The sequence below is a fragment of the Punica granatum genome, chromosome 3, assembly GCF_007655135.1.
Source record: "Punica granatum isolate Tunisia-2019 chromosome 3, ASM765513v2, whole genome shotgun sequence".
Lineage (NCBI taxonomy): Eukaryota > Viridiplantae > Streptophyta > Magnoliopsida > Myrtales > Lythraceae > Punica > Punica granatum.
Window position 1 is genome coordinate 3063079 of NC_045129.1, and position 24203 is coordinate 3087281.

Genomic DNA, 24203 nt, shown 5'->3' on the forward strand with positions numbered 1-24203 from the left:
AATCCCTGCAAAATAGAAGATCCTCCATCCGAGACTTCTATATAGAGTAGTTGGTTGCATTCACCTTGAACATAGATCCTGTAGACTCCTCCATCTCGAAAACACCGAAAAACTCAAAACTTCTCTAACCCGAGGCTTTGATACCACTTGTTGGGGTTAGGGATGTACTCAACCAAACAATAACGCAGCAATTAATCTTCCTCCCCTACTGGTGTAATCGAGATAGGAACTAATCAAATCAACCAACAAGCAGTAAAGTAAAACAACACCAAGAATTTTACGTGGAAAACCCCAATGTGGGGAAAAACCACGGGACCAACTCCGAATCAACGATCCACTATGAAGGTTATACAATGTCTTTCATCAAGGGTAAACCCTTGGATCACCAAACTCAAGAGAAACACTCTCTTGGATCACCCAAATACTAAATTCGTCACCCACACCGGGTGGTTCACAAAATCAGCTGAAACAGCACCTACAGAGCTCGAATAGAAATTCTGACCGTTCAGAAGTTAGCCCCACGTGTTGTGAAGCTGCTGTCAAAATTTCGTCCCAATCGGAGTTCGTTTGACGTCCCGATCGAGGTTTGATCTCCAGCTGCGCGCTGCCCCTGTTGAGCAGAATTCGGCTCTGCTCTTCCTTTGTTCTTTGTGCTGTTTTGCTGCTTGCAGCTCCTCTGCCGCTGCTGTCTACCCTCTGCTGCTACTGCAGTCTGCTGCTGCTTTTATACCTCAGCTGATTTGCTGAAGAATAAACCCTAACAAAAATGGGTTCTTGGGCCTATTAAAGCCCGATAAAAGCCCAATACAATTTGAGCCCAACTTCCTCCAAATTGGAGGGATACCCAACAAACTCCCCCTCCCGACTATTTGGAGGCTTCAAGCATACCGGCTATACTTCGGCAAACATGAAGTTTCTCCCTAGCGAGAGGTTTTGTCATCATATCAGCTCCATTCTCATCGGTGTGCACTTTGTCTAGCTTCACCAGCTTGGACTCCAACACATCTCTAATCCAATGAAACTTGATATCGATATGCTTCGACCTCGAATGGAAAGTGGGATTCTTGCAAAGATGAATGGCGCTTTGACTATCACAGTGTAGAACATACCTTTCTTGCTTCAAGCTCAACTCCTGCAAAAACTTTTGCAACCACAACATCTCCTTGCAACCTTCGGTCACCGCAATGTATTCGGCTTCCGTTGTAGACAAAGCGATGCACTTTTGAAGCCTTGATTGCCATGAGATAGCTCCCCCTGCAAAAGTCATCAAGTATCCCGAAGTGGATTTCCGGGAATCGATATCTCCTGCCATATCTGCATCCGTGTAGCCCACTAACTCCGGCTTACCAGTGCCAAAGTGTAAACACACCTTGGATGTTCCTCTGAGATAACTCAGGATCCATTTAACCGCATTCCAATGCTCTTTCCCCGGATTGGAGAGAAAACGACTTACCACACCAACAGAATGAGCAATATCTGGCCTTGTACAGACCATGGCATACATTAAACTTCCTACAGCTGATGAGTAAGGAACTTTCTTCATCTCTTCTTTCTCCTTCTCACTTGTAGGACATTGCTTCGAGCTAAGTTTGAAATGAGAAGCAAGTGGTGATGAAACTGGTTTAGCATTACCCATGTTGAACCGATCCAAAATCTTCTCGATGTACTTCTCTTGAGAAAGCCAAAGTTTTCCACTTGATCTGTCACGAGAAATATGCATCCCAAGGATCTGCTTTGCCGGTCCCAAATCCTTCATGGCAAAGGACTTGTTGAGCTCCTTCTTCAACTCTGTAATCTTGCTCATATCATGACCGACAAGCAACATATCATCCACATATAACAGTAAAATGATAAAATCACCATCCGAGAATTGTTTCACGAACACACAATGATCTGAAGTTGTTCGTGTGTAGCCATGGCTCAACATGAAAGAGTCAAACTTTTTGTACCACTGCCGAGGTGCTTGCTTAAGCCCATACAAGCTCTTTCTCAGCCTGCACACCAAATGCTCCTTACCTTTAACTCGGAATCCTTCAGGCTGCTCCATATATATTTCTTCCTCCAAGTCACCATGCAGGAAAGCTGTTTTTACATCGAGCTGCTCAATCTCCAAGTTCAGACTAGCTGCCAGTGCGAGAACAACTCGGATCGATGACATCTTGACAACAGGCGAGAAGATCTCCTCGAAGTCAACTCCTTTCTTCTGGTTGAAACCTTTCACTACCAGTTGAGCTTTGTATCGAGGTCGCGAGTTCTCTGTCTTCAACCTGTAGACCCATTTGTTCTTCAATGCTCTCTTACCTTGCGGTAGCTTCACTAGGTCATACGTGTGATTTTCAGACAAGGAGTTCATCTCCTCATTCATCGCCTTCAACCAGTGCTCCTTGTACTCATGTGCCACAGCTTCATCATAGCACTCAGGTTCTCCCCCGTCAGTCAGTAGCACATATTCATGAGGCGGATATCTTGTAGATGATCGTCTTATTCTATCAGATTGTCTAGGTAGATCTGCAGGCTCTAACTGTAACTGCGAGCCTGTATCATCCGTAGTCACATCATCATCTACCCGAGGAATCTCACCCCCAGTCGTGGTTTCTTCATACTCACCAGGTACCTCTTCCATTGGATGCTCTACATCAACCGGTACAGGAATAGAGATCTCGTGAGGATTGCCTACACTGGCCTTCTCTAACTTTTGCAAATCCTCGATTGTCTGGTCCTCAAAGAAGACAACATCCCTGCTCCTGATGATCTTCTTGCTATCAGGGTCCCAAAGCCTGTACCCGAACTCTTCATGTGCATAACCCAAGAAGATGCACTGTTTTGCCTTGGCATCAAGTTTTGATCTTTCATCTCGAGGAATGTGAACAGATGCCCTGCACCCGAAGACTCTGAGATGCTTGTATGATACTTTCTTGTCGATCCACACCTGCTGGGGTACATCTCCATCAAGTGCAACTGACGGTGTAAGATTAATAAGATCAACCGCTGACCTCATTGCCTCTATGGAGAATGGTAAGGGCCTAACAATTGGTATCCGAGTTCGGAAGTAAAAAAAAAACCCGGCTCGAAGTCCTCCATATAGTCGAGAATGGGGGGGAATTGTTGGGCCGGTTTCTCTCCTATATGGAGAATGATGAGGGCGGGTGTTGGAAGTAATCCCACATGGAAAAGTTGAGAGGAAATCCATAGGTTTATAAGAGATAATGGTCTAGTAACCCATTGGCTTAAGCTTTTGGGTTGCGGATGGGCCCGAGTCTCAAGTAAGCCCATGGATTTTTCCCAACAACTAGTATGCCCACAATAGCTCCATCTAACTCTGTTGCTCGTAAAGTTTTCATAATACGTGCTTACTGGACAATTCAACGCTCTCTGATCTTCGTATACAAATCTGGTCATCTTTGTCCTGCCATTTTCAGAAAAGACTCGAAATCGCGGTGATTATTATATAAGGGGAGACATGGATCTGAGTGAGGTACTAATCGTGAAAACAATACCTTGCAAGCTAACTTGCAGGCTCTCCTATTAATTGCAGCAATCAGCCAACTTTTGATCAAGGTTGTTTACAAGAGAGAATGTGCATATCACATATTAAGAATTCTTTCTCTGGTCTGTCGGTCCAAATCGTTAGTACACTCAGAAGGCCCATTTAGGTCTCAAGGAACAATGCTGTTGTTCATTCTCCATCTATGGATTATTTCTCTCGGTGGTACACCACATGGACTCCGCTGCATTTCACTGCACCTGCAGAAGCAGCAAATAACACCACAAATCGGCCAAATTCATTCTGTGCAGATTTATCCAATCCCCACATTTTACGCTGAGGAACGTAATGCAGCCACATGTTGTCTGACGCCAGCAAAGGGAATTGCTCCATGACACCATAGGCTCTCTGCTTGTTCACAAAAACTTGGACCTCACACGAAACACATGCTTGCCGTTGGGATTCCAGAGGTCCTCCTACAACAGCATAGAAGGCCAACCCCGCTATGTTCAGGTAAGAATCTACTGGTTCCATGAAGCTAACTACCTTTTCCGTGCTACGATGTTGAAACCAGTTTGGGACTTCACTTCCAGGATGCAAAATGTCCACCCGAGTGTTGCCAAGCAGTCCCTTCAAATCAAAGATGATGTTTTACTCATCAAGCAAATCTCTCTGAAAAGAATTATAAGTTGCCAGGGAGATACAGAGATGAACAATGTATATAAAGCATGTTTTACACGCATAGATAAATATACAAACATCACTGCCAGGGATCAGTATCTTCGAAAAATACTAACACAGGGAAGAAGAGAGACCTCAATTGAAAGCATCTGCGTCCTGTGAGGATTCCGAAGTAGTTTGTGACAGCCCGAGAAGTCCATACGACGAAGCTAAGGGGACACATCAGGATGAAATTCTAAAATGCTGGACAATGACGGGAAAATGCATAGAGATTCACAGCCTTCAGCAAATAAATGAGTTATGTTCTTTGGAAGCTCTATGATTTCTTGAAGGTCCTTACAACTCGTCAAGCTAAGCTGTTGTAACTTAGTGAATTTGCTCATGCCGGCAGGGAGGCTGGTGAATTTGTTTCCGGATAGGTTTAAATAGATCAATGTGGACTGGCAATGCAGATCCTCCAGGAAATTAACCTCTGATAAGCTGCAGCTTTGGAAATCCAAGAAAATCAAATTCGGAAATGCCGACACCCTGGAGATAACTGAGGAATCAATACCTTCCTCTTGATATCCGGGAAACTTTTCTAGTTCCGAGCAACCACAAAAAACAACACGTTCAAGTTGTTTCAACTTATAAATGCTGCTGGGGATGTTCTTGAGTCTCTTGCAATTCCTTAGGTACAGTTCCTGCAGACCAATAAGATTCCCCAAAGAAGGAGGCAGTTCATCAATCGCAGTCTCGTCCAGAGAAAGTTCTTTTACGCCCCCGACCTCCTCCAGAATATCGGGAAATTTCGAAAGTTTCGAACAGCCTTTGAGAATCAGGCTTTGAAGGAACTTTGACTTGAGGCTGCTCGGGAACTCCCGGAGACTACAGCAGTTCAGAAAATTCAGATGGGAAACCTTAGGGAGATGACCCAGAGACTGATGAACCTCTTGTAAACTCTTGCACTCTCCAAGATCCAAATGCTCAAGACTATGCATCGAAGATAAGTCTGGGATACTGGTTAACAGTTTACAGCCATTGAAGTTGATGAACCTCAGATTCCGGAAAAGCTAGACAGCAATACCAGAAAAGCTTAGGCAAATGATAATTATACATATCCAACTGTGGTACGGCATTAGGAGATTTATAATAACAAAAGAATGGGGATAACGTCCTTTAAAATCCAAAATAAAGCTGCAGTAAATAAAATTAAGTACCCGGAATTCTTCTCCCAGAATGTTGATGCCACTTTTGGGCATGTACAGAGCCACTAGCTCCTTCCAACCGGAATTTAGTGGCAGGGATGATGAACTGTATTCAGGCCACTCGAGCCACCTTAATCCACGGGGGAAACATATCGAATCACCCGAATGATATGCATTATGGGCTATGAAAAGTCTGAGTCTTTTCATGTTTGTGAACACTCCGGAACTGAAGTTAACCTCTTCAGGTGCAACCAAATCTAGCTTTATGCCTTCGATCTTGTTAGTTCCCTGATGTAAAGGGACAAAACAAAGGAAAGGTTATCTGGCATATTCAAATGCTAATATCCAAAATTTACCAATGAGAGAAAGAATTCAGATTTCCCATACCGTGTCTTCGGTTAGTACATGAAGGACGTCCTCATGGAACCAAAGCCTGCTCCTCTCACCCGGCTCTTGGGGCGCCTCTTGTCTAACAATTTCCTTACCCATGTCTTCTATCATGCCATGCATCTTCACCTTATTATCTTCGAAAGTTACAAGAGACTTCTCCGCAAGAACTTGCAGCCCAATTTCGGGGTAGAGTTTGCAGCACTGCAATATCTCTTTGACGTGGTCAACATGCTCTCCCTCAAAGAAACAAGCGATATCAAGAAAAATGGCCCTCTCGTAATCATCCAAGCTATCGAAACTTATCTTTAGCACGCTAAAGATTTCCCCATTGGGAACTCTTTTCAACTTTTCTAATGCACATCTCCATTCAGACAAGCTTCGACCGCGGAGAAAGGAACCCAAAACTTTAATAGCTAAGGGGAGTCCTTTCGTGTAATCTACTACCTTATATGAGAGCTGCTCATATTTTGCTTCTGGAGTGATAGTTCCAAAGGCAGTTAAAGAGAAAAGCTGACGAGCATCGTGATCAACCAATGGTTGAACTCTGTATATTTCATCCACTCCGTGAGCGACTAACAAATGCTCGTCTCTTGTGGTTATGATGACCCTGCTCCCGTGACCAAACCAATCACGTCCTCCTGCTAGTGTTTCCAATTGATCCAAGCGGTTCACGTCGTCAATCATGATGAGAGTTTTTCTATTGCAAAGGCTATTCTTTATCAGGTTGATACCTCGATCAACATTCCCGAGCTTCAAGTCAACATCTGCCATCATCTGGGAAAGAAGCTTCTCTTGAAGTTGAAGCAGGTCACATTCACGAACCTTTGCTAGAAAGATGTTTTGTTCGAAACGATCAGAAATAGCATTGCAAATGGCTTTTGTAATAGTAGTCTTCCCTATTCCCCCCATTCCGCATATTCCTAGCATTCGAACATCATCTGACTCAATGTCCAGTAGGGAATAGAGAACTCTATTATGATGTTCCATCCCGATCAAGTTGTCAGGGACATGAAGAGGCTTGCGATTTAGCTCCCGCATCACCCTTTTGACTATGGTCTGAATGAAATCAGTCTCGCGTCTGCAAATTTCAACAAACAAGGAAAGTGAGATGTTGCAATAAGACTCTCACTAGTGCGCAATAAACTATGGTGTGGGATCGGCGAAATTAGGCATGAATTAAGGAAATTCTAACATGACAGCAGGTCACAGTAACTTTGTAGTACTTCTCAGTTAAGTGTTTAGTACTTCCACTATGTGATATTTTTTATACTTTCACTTCAAGTGCTTAATACTTTCAGTTAATGTGTTTGTAGAATTTCTACTATTCGTGATGAGTACTACATGGCCGTACTGGAAGTACTAACGTTTGAACTGAAATTACTAAACGCTTTAACTGAAAGTATTAATATGAGTTATGGTGACTTCATGTCGTGCTAGGAAAACCCATGAATTAGAAATCTGATTCAGATATTTAGATCAGACAAAAGGAAAACAAATAGACAGAGCAACACGGATTGAAAGAGTTTTGTAGACTTACTGATTGGCGAGCAAGTGGTAGCCCGAGAGGGAGGCAACCTTGGTGAGAGCTTCCGTCCAACGCTTCACCTTCTCTCGCCCTGACTTGTGCTCGTGAACGGCCAACGCCTCTCCATACTTCCCTGACTGCCTACGGACATCAGATGGGTCCACTTTGTAAAAAACCGGCAGTACTGTCTGTCCTAATGATTCCCTGCACTCGAGGATCTTGATAAGCTCATCCAAGCACCAGCTCGAGGATGCATAGTTCGGCGAAAGGACTACAATTGTGATCATCGATCTCTCTATGGCTTCCAGTAGTGAGGGCGCGATCTCATCACCTCCCTCGAGGCCAGACTCATCTATGAAGGTGTTGCGGACTCCTGCTCGGTGCAGGGCGTCATTGAGGTGGTTGGTGAAGCTGCTGCGGGTGTCCTCTCCTCTGAAGCTCAAGAAGACGTCAAATCGGCGGTCGGTTCTGGTGGGGGGAGGAGTCTCGGAGGCAATGTGATCAAAGGCAGCCGCGGGCTGTTCTTTCTCAGATGGGGCAACATCATCATCTAAGACGGGAGCGCTTTGCTCCGGAGGTGGTTCTGCCCGCATCTTAGACATTGACATACCATCCTTCATCAGAGCCAATGACATCAAGTACGCAAGCTCTTCTCTCTCCCGTCTTTGCTCTGGAGGTGGTTTCGGGTGACGCATACAACGTGGAAAGGGAATGCGATCAAAGGCTCCGCGCCTGCTGGTTGACTCGGCCGCGGGCTGCTCTTCCTCAGATGAGACATTATCATCTAAGACGGGAGCGCTTTGCTCCGGAGGTGGTTTCCCGGCATACGCCGAACCAGCCCTCATAGACAAAAGGACTACATTTGTGATCATCGATCTCTCTATGGCTTCCAGTAGTGAGGGCGCGATCCAATCACCTCCCTCGAGGCCAGACTCATCTATGAAGGTGTTGAGGACGACGTCATATCTAAGTCGGCAGTCAACCGCGGGCTGTTCTTTCTCAGATGGGATAACATCATCTAAGACGGGAGCGTTTTGCTCCGGAGGTGGTTCCGCGCGAGGCTTAGCACTTCGACAAAGCTCCGGAGAAAAGGCAGATCTCTCTCTCTCTCTCCTTTTCATTTTCGGAGACCCACAGGCGCAGATCACTGCAGCTAAAGAGGTTCACAAGACAAAAAGGCAGCCGTCGTTGGAGTTCAGTCTTGAGGAGGAAGAGGATGTCCCTTTTCGGTAGATGAGGCCGCCAAGAAGAAGTTGCCCGTATCGATTGCCAGCATAATTGTAGTCATGGCCCGCCCTGAGATTTTGGAAATTTCTCACGTGAAATTTCTGAAATTTTCTGATCTGGTAGGTCCATCAATCAAATTGTTCAGTTTAGGTAGACCCGGAATAATTTTCTATTCAGCTATTAATCAAGATTTCTCCCCAGAGCTAAGCTTCACAGTTAGTGTCTGTTTGATAACACAAATAATTGCTGAAATTAATCGACCAGCACTAAATGAAATAAAAGCTTGTTTAGTAAATGCTAAAAAAGTTGACTTAATTTAATAAACTTAATTCAAAAAGGTACTAAATGATTTAGATTAAGTTAAGTAAGTGGGGACCTACTTAATGATTGAACAATAAGGGCTGATTCACTCAACTGCACCCTGGACACCCCGGGTGGGGGGCGGAACCAAAGGAATAATTCCCATCACCCTAGATTCTTCGATGAGAATTGACCTTTTTGGCTGTCACAAGTTGACTTAATTTAATAAACTTAATACACCGACACCGTCATTTGAGGTCTCCATCTATATTTCTATTTTGTTTTATCTCCACATCTCTCGCTTGCATAGGCGCCAACCCTTATCTGATCTTATAGAAATTTCTTGGAACAACGGAAATCAATACGACACGACCAGGAAGAAAGGGTTCAAACATCATTTCAAACTTCTCTCTGTGATTTTAGTAATCATTACAAAAAAAAGATATGAGCAATACCAATTTGGCCCCAAAAATAAATTCGCAAACAAAGACATCATCATGATCGAGGAATGAAAAAACTCATAGAGAATTTCAATCACCCGATTAAAATAATGACTTCTAAGTTAAAAAAAAAAATCAGAAAGTGAGAATAGTAACCATAACCATCTCGAATCATATGTCCCTAAAATCTATAAGGCAATGAAAAAGGCAAAAACAACAAAATCGATGATTACAACTATTGAGCATGGATAGAGAATCCAAACCCAAACAAAATCCGAACCTTTTCGGTATCTTCACACTGAGCTAATTCCTCGCAAGGTTCGACAATTCCTATCCTTCCTCTCACTTCATTCCATAATTCAGCTGAACCGTTATTCCAGCTTCACACAGGGAAGAATTCAATCAAATAAATAAAATAAACTAAAGGAAGCGAAATCAACTTACCTACCTAAGCTTAACCCATATCCTTCAGGCGCTCTCCTACTCTCGTCTCCCTCTTCCGACCCTTTCTCGTCTCTCAATATGCTCTGTTCTTCGTTTTCCCCTTCTTCATTTCCTTTTCTCTTCCATCCTTCTCCCTCTCTCTCTCTCTCTCTCTCTCTCTCTCTCTCTCTCTCTCTCTCTCCCCCTCTGTTTTCTGAAGGGGAAGCGATATGTGGGCTTCTGCTCTCTCGCGGAAAGTTTCCCTGCTTCGAAGTTGGCCCATCTATGGCTGCTTTATATTCCACATAGCTGTCTTGGCCTAAAGCTGGTACCGTATGAATGCAATCAATTCGAAGAGTTCTTTGAAGTTTCTCGGAGTGTTTTACAAAGCTGTGCAGTTCATCTAACTATTATGCCATCAAGGAAGTCAAGACCGACCATACTCAGTTGCTGTCGTCTCCATGTAGAAAGTGGAATGCGAGTTCTCGTGGATAAGTCTCTCATAAATTTTGAACTGGGTAAGGTGGAGATGCATGACTTAATAGAAAAAAATGGGAAAGGAAATTGGTCGGCATAAATGTTCATTAATTACTGTGTTCATTTTTTTGTCCAAAAAAAAAGAAAGAAAACTATTACCATCTAATATATTAGTTTTGCTGAAGAATCTACCGTACAGCAATTTCATACCGTACAGCTAGTCTGGACGGGTCATTACCCTTATGTCTACTCAATCTCAGCCGATTAGCCAAAAGAAACGGAAGCAGCGATCAACTATTATTACATGAGGAGGAAGAGTAGGAGAACGATTGGCATATTTTTCCTGACAAAATTCTTCCTCTTTTCTGACTTCTCTGATAGGCAATCGGATAACCATCAGCTGGCACAAGTCGCTTACAAAAAAAGGCAAGGATCATGTTCAATCATAGTTTAGGATAAAAATTTGATCAGAAAACAAGTCCAAGTGTCACGGAATACCAAACAGCACGACTTTACAAAACAAAAATGAAAGTGCAAGAGGGGGGCCTATGTCATCAGAATCTTCCTCTTCTCTTCCCCTGCCTCTACGACCGCCACCGAGCCCCTGGGCATTGTCATTCTCCTTTTCATAACTGAACATGCTCCTCCTGATTCTCTCTGCTTCTGTCTCGTCAGGGCTTCCCTGCACCTGAAACATGGAGAAGATACGACGTCAACGCTCTACTGGGACACAATGTATAAAAACGTCACAAAATGTGAACCAATAGCCAAAACACTGACATAATGGGCATCTTCCAAATCAAATTGGTTTTGAAGCCGCCACACGAGATCCTCATCGGCGCTTCTATCAGGAAGTGAAAACCTGGGCTTCAGGCTTTACAGCTGCCTTCCTCTTTTCCCACTCCTCCAGTGTGAAAACCTGGGCTTCAGGCTTTACAGCTGCCTTCCTCTTTTCCCACTCATCCAGTGTGAAAACCTGGGCTTCCTCTTGTCTTCCCTTTCCTCGCCCTCTCCTACCTCGCTCCTGACTCCCTTCATTGAAGGCTTTACAGCTGCCTTCCTCTTTTCCCACTCCTCCAGTGTGAAAACCTGGGCTTCAGGCTTTACAGCTGCCTTCCTCTTTTCCCACTCATCCAGTGTGAAAACCTGGGCTTCCTCTTGTCTTCCCTTTCCTCGCCCTCTCCTACCTCGCTCCTGACTCGGCTGACTCATCTTCTGGAGGAGCTTTTGAGCCGCCGCTTGAAGTTCTACGTGAATTTTATCTTTTTATTATTATTATTCGTGTTCTACGCGAAATTTAGACAGGTTTCTTACTTGGGCGTATGTTATTCAGGGAACAAGCAAGATACAATGCATAAAACTGGATCTGAGTGCACCAGAGGAGGTGTGCTTGAGCTCAGGAGTCTTTGGAAACATGAAAAGGCTTCGATTGTTTATAACCAGAAATTTATACCATTGTGGCGAGCCAATATGTTTCCCTAACAGATTAAAGTGGCTCGAGTGGCCTAAGTACACTTTGAATTTCTTGCCCTTCAGTTCTGGTGGACAGAAGAATCTTCGAGCGCTGTATTTGAGCAAAAGCAGCATCAGATTTTTGGCAGAGGATTTTGAGGTAAATAACTTTATACCAATATTTTCCTCCCTTTGAAATTGTCCAAAGGTTTTCTCAAAATCTATTTACTTGATCTTCTACTGTCTGTACAGCGATTCCGAAATCTGAAATATATTGACTTCAGTTACTGTGGATTGCTGCACAAGATTCCTGATGTGTCCACTTTGAAAAATCTCGAGAGGCTGGATCTTTCAGAGTGCAAAAGCCTGGTCTCCGTTCATCAGTCTCTTGGGTTTCTTGATAAGCTCGTCCACTTGAATTTTTCTAACTGCTGTAAGCTCAGAAAATTTCCGAGAAGTCTAAACTCAAAGCTACTTCAGAGCCTCGTTCTCAAAGGTTGTTCGGAGCTTAAAATGTTTCCAGATATTTTGGTCGAAGTGGAGGGTGTGGATTGTGAACACCTATATTTTTGGCACAGACAAACGTATATGCATAATTATATGCGCTCTTGCATTATAAGTATATATGCATATGAATTGGGCTTATTAAATGTTTCATGGGCTTAAGCCCAGTGAGCCCATGATATATTTCATTTTCCTCCTTACATTTCCACCGCCTTACTCATATTCCTTTTCTTTATTTTATACGGTTGTTGCTGAGTTGTCGAAAAGAAAAGGGAGGAAAGAGGTTGCATGGGAGTTCACTAACACTTTGATCCTTTAATTTTTTAATTGTCAGCATTTGATCATTTAAATTTTTAAAATCGAGAATTTGATCCTTGAATTGAATTTTAAAAAATTATAATAAAATGGTCCTTTTAGCCTTTTTTTGGCCGACATTTTGGTCCCTAAAAGGACCATTTTGTTATAATTTTTTAAAATTCAGGTAATCAAGTGTTGACAATTGAAAAATTAGAAGACCAAACTGTCAGTGAACTCGTTGCATGGCCATTTTGTCCGAAACACAGAGAGAGAGAGAGAGAGAGAGATCGGAATGAGCTTAGAACAATATCAAAAAGAAAGAGAGGGAGAAGTATCGAGATAGGAAATCCTCTTACAAGGAAGAGCTCGACGTTGCCCTCGGGTTCAATTGTCGACCAATTTCGGGTACGTAGTGTGAATTTCATTTTTGTTCTGTCGGTTGGGATAACTTAATCGGGAGCAAAGGGAAACAGAGAGAGTGAGAAAAAAAGGGATTTTTGCTGCAGCTCTAGGTAGAATTGTACAAGAGAGAAGTAAGGAACAGAGTAGAACGGGAATCGAGAAATGGTTTAAGCCCTGCAAATGTGGAACTCAGCTTGCTTGCTTAGTTAATTACTCCAGTTTTCTGTATATTTTTCACTGAAATTACTTTGTGGGTCGTCCATGTTGTTAGTAGTACTAGACTTGAAGTTGTTTATTTGTATTTGGGTGTCCTATTGGCAATTTGCTTGGATATTCTCTTGCTTATTCTTGCCTACCTATGGGTACAATGAAGGGTTGGTTGTGAAGATGGTTAAAGCAGGACTGATTTTTGCTTCTTTGATGTCTTCGATTGTGTTAGGTTCCTTGTATGAATGCTAAGTGGTTGTTATTATTGGTTTGATTATATCCTTTCCATTTCTTTGATCATTTTAAGGTCAACTCAGTGTGATTCATTATGTTAAATTTAAGAGCAGATGAGTATGAAATATAACTTGTTTTCTTGCTACATGGACTTTTAGGAGCCGAGGAGACCGAGACTATACACCCGGAAGGCTCGACTCGTTGAATTATCATTTTGGGGGGTCTTTGTGAGCATTTTTATTCCACTATAGAATGAAATTAAATATTAAATAATTATATAAATGATTGTTTGAATGAGATAAGTTGAATGAAGATAGTATGAGGATTTTGAGGATTTATTCTAAATGAATTCGCTTAATTGCGGTGTGATGATATTATTGTTTATAGCCATGAGAACTTGAATTTTTTTTCCTTAGTGGTTGTTCAGAGCTTGACGAGTTTCCTGAGTATCGGGAGGGATCGTATTGAGAGAACCCTGATGCCTCACTATTGTTGGCATTTTCGAAGCTGATTTACTTGGATCTCCATGGGTGCCGTTTAACAGAAGTTAACTTCTTGAAGGATCTGCAGCGCCATTCTACTTTGACTATATTAATATTATCAGGAAACAAACTTGTCAGCCTCCCCAGTGATATCAGAAAATTTTCTGCATTAGATCAGCCTGACCTGTCAAATTGCAAGCAACTTCAAGAAATTGTAGACCTCCCACCAAACATAAAAATTTTGCAGGCAGCAGGCTGTGAATCTCTGGAGAGCTTTCCATCATTTTCTGGTGCATTAAAATCTCGTCGAAAAGCTTCGATTAGAATTGACCTTTCTGGCGGTCACAAGTTGAATAAGTGCTCAGATATAGCTAATACACCACCATTGGAGGTCTGGATCTCTATCTTTTTTGTTTTTACATCTCTCTCTTGCATGTGCTAAGCCTTCTCTGATGTTACAGGAATTGTTTGGAACAACTGTAATCAGTATCATACATCCAGGAAGTGAAGTCCCGAATTGGTTTGAGTATCAAAGCACAGAAAGACATGTTAGTTTCTCGGTGTCCCCAGAACGCTGCATGGATATAGTTGGGGTGGCCTTCTGTGCTGCTGCGGCATTAGACAAGCAAGGTGACGCTGATGTTTATTGTAAGATCCAGCTTTCCTTCAACAAGCAATATATAGGCTCTGGTGTAGAAAGTTTCCCTGCTTCAAAGTCGGCCCAGCTGTGGCTGCTTTTCATTCCATTGAGCTGTCTTGACCCGGAGCTTGTATCATATGGATGCAATCAGTCGGAGGTATTATTTGAAGTATCTAGGAGTGTTTTACAAAGCTGTGGAGTGCATCTGGTATTCCATCAAGGAAGTGAAGGTCGGCCATACTTTATCTGTTCCTACTGCAAAAAGGTTTTGGAGGTAGAGGATGGAATGACAAATGGTTTTGGAGGGAGAAGATGGAATGAAAGCATCACTCCTGTAATTTCAAGAATCTGGAAGCACAAATGGTTTTGGAGGGAGAAGATGGAATGAAAGCATCACTCCTGTAATTTCAAGAATCTGGAAGCACAAATGGTTTTGGAACACTTCTGGAATGAAGATGATCTTAGTAAGTGCAATAAAAAAAAATGTCTAGTTTGCTCATTCCCAGACGATGAGCTTGAATCTGGTGGATCTGACACCTTGACTTACAATGAATTGAGATGCATGGAGCTATTCGAGCCGTTTGAAACAGTTTCTAGACTCCCAAATGGATCCTGGACTTGAGTAATGAAGCCATCGCGGCCTTGGTGACTTCGCAAGTATCGCTGGCAACTTCGCAAGGATCGCTATAAAAGGAAGTAAAGATTTAGTACTCTTAAGTTTCGATGATTTTGCCGTCTTCTCACACTACGCAGAAGTGGGGAAACGTGTTTTGTTTATTGTTCTCTTTAGCTTTGATTAGTAAGTAATTGGCTTGAGCTCTGTTTGGCGTTTGTAAATGGAAGCAATATGATCCATATTTGCCAGTAAATATTTTCGCATACAGGATAATTTTAAGATTTTAACGAGAGGATAGCAATCGAGATCCTTGATTTCTTGATCCCATAAAGGATCGAGGACGCGATCACGTCTCCTCCCCTGACGCCCTCCTCATCTATGAAGGCGTTGATCCCCACCCAGTAAAGTGCGGCATAGGTGGGGCACGAAGCCATTGCAGGTTTCCTCGCCCCTGAAGCTCAAGAAGACGTCATGGGCGTGCCAGTAGCCATTCACAGGATTCGAGGAACCCGTCACTGACATGGGCTCGATGTGAGCTGCTTTTGCGGGAGGCAGAGGCATTATTGGCTGAACCAATGTAGTCCTCGGAATCGAGGGATCCCAGTTTCTGTTCTTCTTGATGCGCACTGCCAAATAATTAATTCTCATGGACAGATGTTAGCAGCATTTTGATGATTCCGGTGAAATACAAAACCACATTTTGATACTGGGGAGACCTGTCTTCTTATTACCTTATTATCAACATTTTCTTTTTCTAAACTTAGGGAAATTTCCTCTGGATGACTTTTAACATGTCCATGGATGCATGTTTAAATGGATTAATGTTAGTAAGGGTGAGGAATGAAAATTAACATTTGGACGATAATGTAAGATGAGGCAAATATGAAAATCGTATGTCAGTGATCAATCTGTTTTATTAGAATAAATAAGTAAAGTTCCATTTTGTATATCGATGTGCCGAACCGATCAAAAGATACTTTCTATATCAAAGTCGCTTAGTAAAAGAGAGAGAACCGGTTTCACTGTAAAATTCTTTTTTTTTTTTTCCCTTTTGCCTGAGCCGGTCCGATGATTATCACACATAGATGCCTTTTGAATGCCTGGTTTGGAACCATTAACCTAGTCAGATACCACGATGATGTGATATGGCTTGCTTGATTGTGGCTGCTCCAGTCAAGCACATGCCAAATTCACAAAACTGCAGGCGGCATGTTTCATCCTGCTTATAATATATATCAAATTGCACGAAATGATAGTGTTGATCGACATGAAAACGATCTCTGCTCGGTCATCTCTGCGTACAGTTATTCTTCCTATGATGTCGCTGGGCATTCATGTGCCGACCATTGCTGGCTCTCAAGAAGGGCGAATCAAACTTATCAATCTGGGGACTGCTCTAATGGCTGATGGACAGATCTTGTATATCTATGAGACGATTGATCATATAGGAAGATATATGTATATACAGATCTTGTATATACGGTTCATATATGTATTGATGTATGTATCTATGATTATTGCAATAGTCCACTAGACGTCCTACAAATGAAATGTTTTCTTGTTAATATCCGTAAATTAAATAATAATCATGAATAAAACAGTAAGCTCAATGAAAACATTGCAGTTTCTTCACTGTTAGGATGTACATGTGCAGTTGTAATTAATCATTACTAAATTACCATCCAACATGAAACACGTGAAAAAAAAAATACTATCGCTGGGGATAAAACTCGATTACAAGAACCCAATAATATGAATTTTAATTCACCACGAATAGATGGAATAAAAATAAATTGTTAGCGAAAAAGAAAAGAAAAGAAAAGAAGAAAGCAACATGATGTAATTGAGAAATGCATGACAACTCAAGTAATTTTAAACAGTGAGATGAAAAGAGTAAAAGAAAAGTTGGGAGTGGTATTCTACCTCAATTAGAGATTCATTAATTCTCTCTCCATTGAAGCCATATTGGTTCCTATGGATTGAAGGTGAAATTAGGGTATGCAAAGAGAGGAGATTAGGGTTTTCATTCCCTTTGTCAAAGGGATCGAGTGATGTCGATATAAGAGAGACTAGTGCTCTATGTATAGTGAATGGTTGATATCATGTTCCAAGCCAGAATTTTTTTTTCTTTTTGATATTAATTATTTGCATGGCATCATATTTCACATGCCAGATACTCCATGATTGTCCCAAAAAAAAAAAAATCCAAAAACTCATTGCCCAATTCTCTAATCCATCTTGAAATGAAATGATCGATGAAGTTGTTATATTTTAAAGAAATCTGATAGACTTTCATGGTACAGGGGACTTGACCATGAAATAGATAATCAGATATTTTTTTACGATTTAGCGACATCATAATATGGGCAAATTTATTTATGAATTAACATTATTGAATCAAAAAAGGATGTAGTGCGTTATTACACGCGCTTACTTGGTAACCAAAATGTTTTAAGTTCGATACTTGATGAGAATACTTGTGCTCAGATGCATTTAAACCCTTATCACTTGTTTTTGACTTTTTGAAAATTCATAAGTTGATGAATTCCGTGACCAAATTTTTCATCTTTATACAGTATGGGACCCCAAGTACTTCTTATCCTTACCCACGAGAACTTGGATCCCACTTTCGGGGGAGGCAAAACTCAATTGAAAACGTAAATACCATTTTAGGAAGAAATCAAGCTCTGCTTCTGTATTGCTCTTGTATTGCTTTTTCTTTTCTACGTTGACTGCGGTTGGATCGGAGCTTCTAGTCTTGGGTTGTCAACAGGGCCCGAATTCGGTTTACATTTCCAGTTTCCTGTCCTCGAGGTGGCGGCAGGGGGCCGACCTGCCTGGTGAGTGACGCTTACAGTTCTCTTACGCATCTTATGGCGAGCGGATGATATATGTGGCCAGGGGATTCAGACTTGAGCAGGCCTTCAAGTCTGCCATGGCTTATGACATAAAGACGGATAAGGGGATCATGCTGCCTGACTTGGCAAAGGAGCGCTGTGATTGCGAGGGAGCCTTTCAATCAAGCAGATTCCATGTCATTGGAGGGCGCGGGACCTCTTATGATGATGATGATGATGATGATGGGAACTATGTCGAGAGCCAGGAGATACTTGATCCAGTTGGATGGTGTTGGAACCCCGTTCAAGAGAACGGTTTACCAATTAGCATCGACGTTGCAACTAATTGTGCAGTAGGCGGGAACAACACGGACGGATCATCCATATACATGTGCATGGTTGGCAAAGAAGTGGATGGGCAATTGCTTATTGCTCGAGAGGGCAGTTCTGCGTGGCAGGAAGTCGCGAAGCTACCGTTTAATAATTTCACAGCAGAGGTCCTGGTAAGGTGGCATGATAAGATGATGATGGTTGGGGCCGAGTGATGCTACGACCAGACCGCAGGACGATACTTGATCAAGAGAAACAATGAGGCCTATATATTGGATCTTAGTTCACATTCATGGACTCACGTGGATAAACATAATACCTGACAAGGGTGTCTACTTCATGTCTGAATGCTTCTGGGAGATTTTTATGGTAGGTTTGGTTTCAGAGTTAAAGTGATTTTGATTTTGATCGTAAGAAATGATAAATGATTGTGTAGTGTCTTGAGTTAAAGTTAAAATTAAAATTTTTGACTTGAGAAATGTGTATTTTTGTTGTTTAGTGTGTTGAATTAAAATTAAAATTTTTGTGATTTTAACTGCGAAACCAAACGAAGTATTAATATCTCACAAAAATTGTTAGTAGAAATTAATTTACTAGTAGATGAATCATCGTTCTTTTTTTATACAGTACGTATTCCTATAATTGTTTTTTATAAGTATTGATCATTCCGATACTTATCGATTTTGCTCTTTTTCAAAGTCAAACTTCTGAATTTTCGTCAGTCTGTTGGTCCAGCAATCAGACATGTAACAATTTTCTATTCAGCTATCAGATCAAATCTTCTCGCGTATGCATTGATGGATAAGCAGTGTTATATATGTATGTGTGATTCGGAGCAAGTGAATCGGAGGGCCTAGCATGTAGTGATGAGTTGTTATATGCACATTTATCTCTATCCTCGGCTAATTACAAAATGATCTAAGATCAGATAGATCAGTGAAGGAATGCTCAATCAGTGGAAGAAGCACGATCTCTCGGTTTTCCTGAGAAGCTGCCTCGTCCGAATTCCCCGAAAAATCTAATAGTTAGAATCGTGGCACTTTCTTGAGGTTTCAGGGCCAAACACCGGGATAGGTTAAGCTCCATACAGTGCAACACAGTGGTCCATAAGACGTCCGCCCAGTTCATAATCTTTGGCAAGACTAGCTAATCGGAGAAGTTGTGCATTCAGCACAGAAACGAAGATCTCTGACACTTTTAAAATCATTGGAAAAGGGGAAAAAAAAAATCTGATTCCTAGCTTCCAACCCTCACCTGAGAGTTGAGAATGGGACATGGACCGAGGAGGAGCCTTGCGTAGAACGCAAATACAGCTTTTAGACTGATTGACAGTGAGTCTTAATATGTAAAATCAAGAAATAGATGAAGATAGGTTAAAAGGCAAAAGATCAGAAAACGTCATCTCAGTTTCGGATCTCTTCTTACCTGCCAAATTTTTGTAGTCCTCCACCAATCTTACAGACTTCATGAGGAATGCGGTTCAATCCTCCTTTTCTTTGTCGGCCTTAACTAGTCAAGCTTAAATTCTGAATTAAGTTGAAAACCATGCGTCTGTCAACCAATGTTCGAGGATCGATTCTGGATAACTCATTTTCCATTTCCGGTCCTTTGCTAGGAAAAGAAACCGAGATGCGTCACAAGATTAAGGAAATGCAGTAGAAACGTGATATTGCAGTCTATATATGTTTATACATGCCGAAGTGATGAACAAGAGGAAAGCGGCAATAAGAACAATGGAATATCACATGTTATGATCTAAAGGAAGGTCACTCAAAGTAATCAGAACTTCCCAATAGCAATGCCCCGTAGTAGCATGTTGAACTTATCAAACTTCATTATGGGGCTTCGGAGTTTTTTTGTTGAATCGGTTGATCCAGAATTGATAAAGTTACCTGAGATATTATTCTCTTGTACATGCTAGAACTATTCGACAGCTCTTGATACAACACCATGGACGCCTCAGAACATTTTAGTACGCACAACAACACCGATAAAAACTTACTTCTGTGAACAAATGGCTCTATTGGAAAGTTAACCACATTCCCTTTGTCCTGGGTGGCTTCACGATGTATTTTTTGAATCGTTTCACTTGAGACCTGATTTAAACCCGAATGCCAGCCAGTGATGCCTTCATTCATAGCGCTATTTGAATACAGGTCTTCAGTGTAACGCCACGTACAGCACATAGTGTTTCAATAAACAGAACAACATGGAGAAACATATAACTCTGTTCTTCTATTAGTCATAGAAAATGAATACAAACTATATAGTCAATTTGATGAGGAAATGCAGACAAAAATCTTAAAATCCATTTCTCGATGAATCTCATTTAGAGGCAGATTAATGGTTTGGTATGTACTTTGCAGCCAATGACCCATAGTGAGCTGAATTTGAAATGCATTACCTTTATCCAGATTGGCTATGAAACATCTTTCTTAAGGCAGTAGATCTGGATGTGCCCCTTGAGGTCAGTAAGAATCATTCCGGACACTGAAGGACCACTGCCAACTAATGTATATACATGAGACTTATCAGATGATGGCACAGTAATGTAGTTATTGTTTAGTGTAAGACGGCAAACGAGAGACGGAGAGAGGGCTCAATTGGTAGCAAGTTCTTTCAGGGTTACCCATCAAAAAAGAGATCTGTTTTGTGATGTTGAATCAGCTTGCTGCAGCCAGAAAAGTTGATTCTCCTAACCCAAGGTGACTCATTGGAATGAAAATCTAATATGATGGACAAAGACGGAAAGCCTTGTAGAGATTCACAACCTTCTGCAAATAAATGAGTTATGTTCTGTAGAAGCTCGGGAATTTCTTGGAGGTCCCTGCAACTCTCCAAGTTAAGCTGTTGTAACTTTGTGAATCTGCTGATGCTTGCAGGGAGACATGTAACTTTTGTTTCCTGAGAGATTCAAGTACATCAATTTGGACTGACAATGAAGACCCTTCAGGAAAATATACATCAATCTGGACTCACAATGAAGACCCTTCAGGAAAGTAACCTTTGATAAGCTGCACCTCTCGAAATCCATGTAAAAAAGTCAGGAAATGCCAATGACTGTGAGTTGTCGGGAGAATTACTAGTCGCCTCCTGATGTTCAGGGAATTCATCTAGTTCAGAGCAACCACTCAGAATGATGCACTCGAGTTGCTGCAACTTGTAAACAAATACTACCGGGAATATACTTGAGCTTCTTGTGGTTCTTGAGGCGCGACTCCTTCAGTCCAACAAGATCACCGAAAGAAGCAGGCAGTTCATGGATGGCAGTTCTTCTAGAGAGAGTTCCTTCATGCCCTTCACTTCCACCAGAACATCAGGAAACTTTGAAAGCACTGAACAGCCTTTAAGGACAAGGCTCTGAAGTAGTTCTGATTTCAGGCTTCTTGGATAATTGCTAAGACTAGAGCAGTTAGAGAAATTCAAATGAATTAGCTTATCGAGATGACTGAGGGAGTCATGAACATCCACCAAACTTTGACATCCTTTGGCATCTACTCGCTCAAGATTCTGCATTGAAGATACATCTGGGACTTGGATCAAGTGTGTGCAGTAGCTGAAGTTGATGAACTTGAGATTTCTGTAGAGCTGGAAGCACGAATTTGTTTTAGTATATCTGTTTCCTTTCTCGAGGGATGAAAACTTAGCTCTCTTTGTGCAGAAAAAGCTGATGAAAGGGGAAATAAAATGCTTCTTTCACTTGAAAATCCAGAATACTGGAAATGTGCTAGAAAAGACCAAGAAAAGAGATCTGTAAAAGATACAGAGTACCCGAAACTCCTGTCCCAGAAGCCAGATGCTGCTTCTAGCCATGCATGGTCCAGCAAGCTTCTTCAGACCCGAACAGAATGGGAGAGAGAGCGAAGTGTATTTGGGCCACTCGAGCCACCTTAGTTCATTTGTGAAACATATGGCGGTGCAACCAAATCTAGATAAATGCCTTCGATCTTGTTTGTTGCCTGTAAAAAGGTTAAAAAGTAATGTTGATTTGCAAAAAAACAAGAACTTGTGAGGAATCTAATGAGAAGTAGTTTCTGAGTTTATCATACTGTGTCTTCTGTTAGCACACGAAGAACATCCTCACGGAACCATAATCGACTCCTCTCACCTGGTTCTTGAGGAGACTCCTGCCTAACGATTTCCTTACCCATTTCTTCAATCATGTCATGCATCTACACCTTCTCAAGCTCAATAGTTAAGAGAGACCTATCCACGTGAACTCAGATCCCATTTTCTGGGTAAAGATCACAGCATTTCAGTATTTCTTTCACACGATCAACATGCTCTCCCCTAAAGAAACAAGCGAGGTCCAAGAAAATGGTCTTCTCATAGTCATCCAAGACATCGAAACTTATCTCAAGTATAATAAAGATACCCCCAACTTTTCTATTGCACATCTCCATACTGACTCGCTCCGATCATGGAGAAACGAGCCCAAAACATTAATGGCCAAAGGAAGTCCTTTGACATGATCCACCACATTGTACGAGAGCTGTCTATAATCTTCCTCTGGAACCGTATTCCGGAAGGCAGCTGAAGAGAAAAGCCACAAAGAAGCACGTCGATCCAAAGGCTTAACCTTATATGATTTTTCTACTCCGTGAGACACTAGCGAGTGCTCATCTCTTGTGGTAATGATGATTCTACTACCAGGACCATACCAAATCAAGTTCCTCGGAAAGTGTTTCCAATTGATGCAAACGGTCCACATCATCAATAACAATGAGGACTTTTTTATGGCAAAGAATATTTCTTATCATGGCAATCCCTCGATCAACATTTCCAAGATTCATATCAACATCCAGCATCATCCCAGAAAGAAGAGCCTTCTGCAGCTGAAGTAGGCCACTCTGAGAAAACTTCTCGCAGGTTTCCCGAACATTGGCAAGGAAGATGCTTTGCTCAAGGCTTTTGCAATAGTAGTCTATCCTATCCCTCCAAGTCCACAAATTCCTAGCATCTGCACATCTTCTGACTTGATATCTAGTAAGGGATGCATATAATTCAGATGGCAGTCCATCCCAAACAATTTGTCCGGAGCATATAAAGGCTTGCGATTCAAATCATTTGATACCAGCTGGACAATTTTCCGAAATTACCACCATCTCCCGCCTGTAAATTAAAAGAAGTGATGAGTTGCGATAGGACTAGTTGATTCCCTAATCTTCGCGACCCATCACAGCAAAACTGCATCTAGATCATTATGAATTATCAAGAAACAGTTCCCATTCCATCGTCAGCTAAACTACTTTTTTTGCTGAATTCATCAGCTAAAATACTGCTCCTCTTTTAACAGTCCAAAAGTTGAAATTGGTCGAGCTTTAACATCAATGAGGGTACTGGATCATCACAGTCTTAACGACGATAATGCCACATTCTGTCCGAATGGACTAATGCATCTCGGATTGACCATGTACTGTGGCTGAGACTAGATATATATATGAATTTCCCGATCAGCAAGTAAATGCCAGCCCGAGATCGAGGATGCCTTGGTTAGAGCTCTCTTCTACCGCTTCACCTTCTCATGATCCCATCCCAGCCTGTCTTCTTGATGAGCCAAAGCCTCCCCGACATTCCCTGACTGCCTTCTCACATCGGATGGCTCCACATAGTAGAACACTGGCAGCACTCTCTGACCGGACGATTTCCTGCACTCAAGGATCTTGACCAGTTAGTCCAGGGACCAACTAGAAGAGGCATAGTTCGGTGAGAGGACCACGATTGAGATCCTCGATTTCTCGATAGCATCAAGGATCTAGGACGCGATCTCTTCCCCTCCCCTGAGTCCCTCCTCATCTATGACAATTAGCCGGATGCCGACATGGGCTCAGAGCAGACAGCTTCTCCAGGAGGCAGAGGCATTGGCAGAGCCGACGTAGTCTCTTCTGCAAGAACAGAGAGTCAACTCTGACTGATCAGTAATCATGGGTTTTAAGGAATGTAATCATTGACCGCGTTGACCCCAACAATAACAGGACAAAAAAAGGGAAAAAAGAACAGGGGCGAGTAAAAAAAGAAAAGGGAGCATTGAGAGACATTCCTCAAACTAGAGGGGCCAAAATACAAAT

The 24203-nt window shown here is 42.0% G+C and overlaps 4 protein-coding genes across 17 annotated transcripts; 2 read left to right on the plus strand and 2 right to left on the minus strand.

Annotated features, from left to right (window-relative positions):
* Window positions 1–3467: 3467 nt before the first annotated feature.
* On the minus strand, window positions 3468–11758 carry LOC116200198 (TMV resistance protein N-like). 13 transcript variants are annotated; one of them, XM_031530957.1, is made up of 8 exons: window positions 11322–11758; window positions 10915–11151; window positions 9515–10822; window positions 7280–8563; window positions 5740–6820; window positions 5365–5640; window positions 4300–5217; window positions 3468–4114 (listed from the first exon to the last, which is right to left on the minus strand). In XM_031530957.1, the coding sequence occupies exons 4-7, from the start codon at window positions 8386–8388 to the stop codon at window positions 4375–4377; spliced, it is 3309 nt and encodes a 1102-aa protein (XP_031386817.1). In that variant the 5' UTR covers window positions 8389–8563; window positions 9515–10822; window positions 10915–11151; window positions 11322–11758; the 3' UTR covers window positions 3468–4114; window positions 4300–4374. The 13 variants fall into 13 exon arrangements, with proteins under 13 accessions (XP_031386817.1, XP_031386821.1, XP_031386818.1 ...); XM_031530961.1 differs by having other exon boundaries at window positions 10915–11053; window positions 11224–11758; XM_031530958.1 differs by having other exon boundaries at window positions 9515–9614; window positions 9683–10822; window positions 10915–11758.
* LOC116199443 (disease resistance-like protein DSC1) lies at window positions 11549–15674 on the plus strand. Its single transcript, XM_031529789.1, has 4 exons — window positions 11549–11746; window positions 11839–12082; window positions 13700–14103; window positions 14174–15674. The coding sequence occupies exons 1-4, from the start codon at window positions 11549–11551 to the stop codon at window positions 14738–14740; spliced, it is 1413 nt and encodes a 470-aa protein (XP_031385649.1). The 3' UTR covers window positions 14741–15674.
* Window positions 15675–17852: 2178 nt separating this feature from the next.
* Window positions 17853–18350, plus strand: LOC116199444 (F-box/kelch-repeat protein At1g80440-like). The gene has a single exon (XM_031529790.1). It carries the CDS (start codon window positions 17853–17855, stop codon window positions 18348–18350), a length of 498 nt encoding a protein of 165 aa, XP_031385650.1.
* A 1999-nt stretch (window positions 18351–20349) lies between these two features.
* On the minus strand, window positions 20350–24073 carry LOC116198814 (disease resistance-like protein DSC1). 2 transcript variants are annotated; one of them, XR_004155383.1, is made up of 3 exons: window positions 22185–24062; window positions 21907–22094; window positions 20350–21723 (listed from the first exon to the last, which is right to left on the minus strand). XR_004155383.1 is itself a non-coding variant. In XM_031529058.1 (3 exons), the coding sequence occupies exons 1-3, from the start codon at window positions 22305–22307 to the stop codon at window positions 21358–21360; spliced, it is 618 nt and encodes a 205-aa protein (XP_031384918.1). In that variant the 5' UTR covers window positions 22308–24073; the 3' UTR covers window positions 20350–21357. The 2 variants fall into 2 exon arrangements, 1 of the variants encoding a protein (XP_031384918.1); XM_031529058.1 differs by having other exon boundaries at window positions 22244–24073.
* Between the last annotated feature and the right edge of the window lie 130 nt (window positions 24074–24203).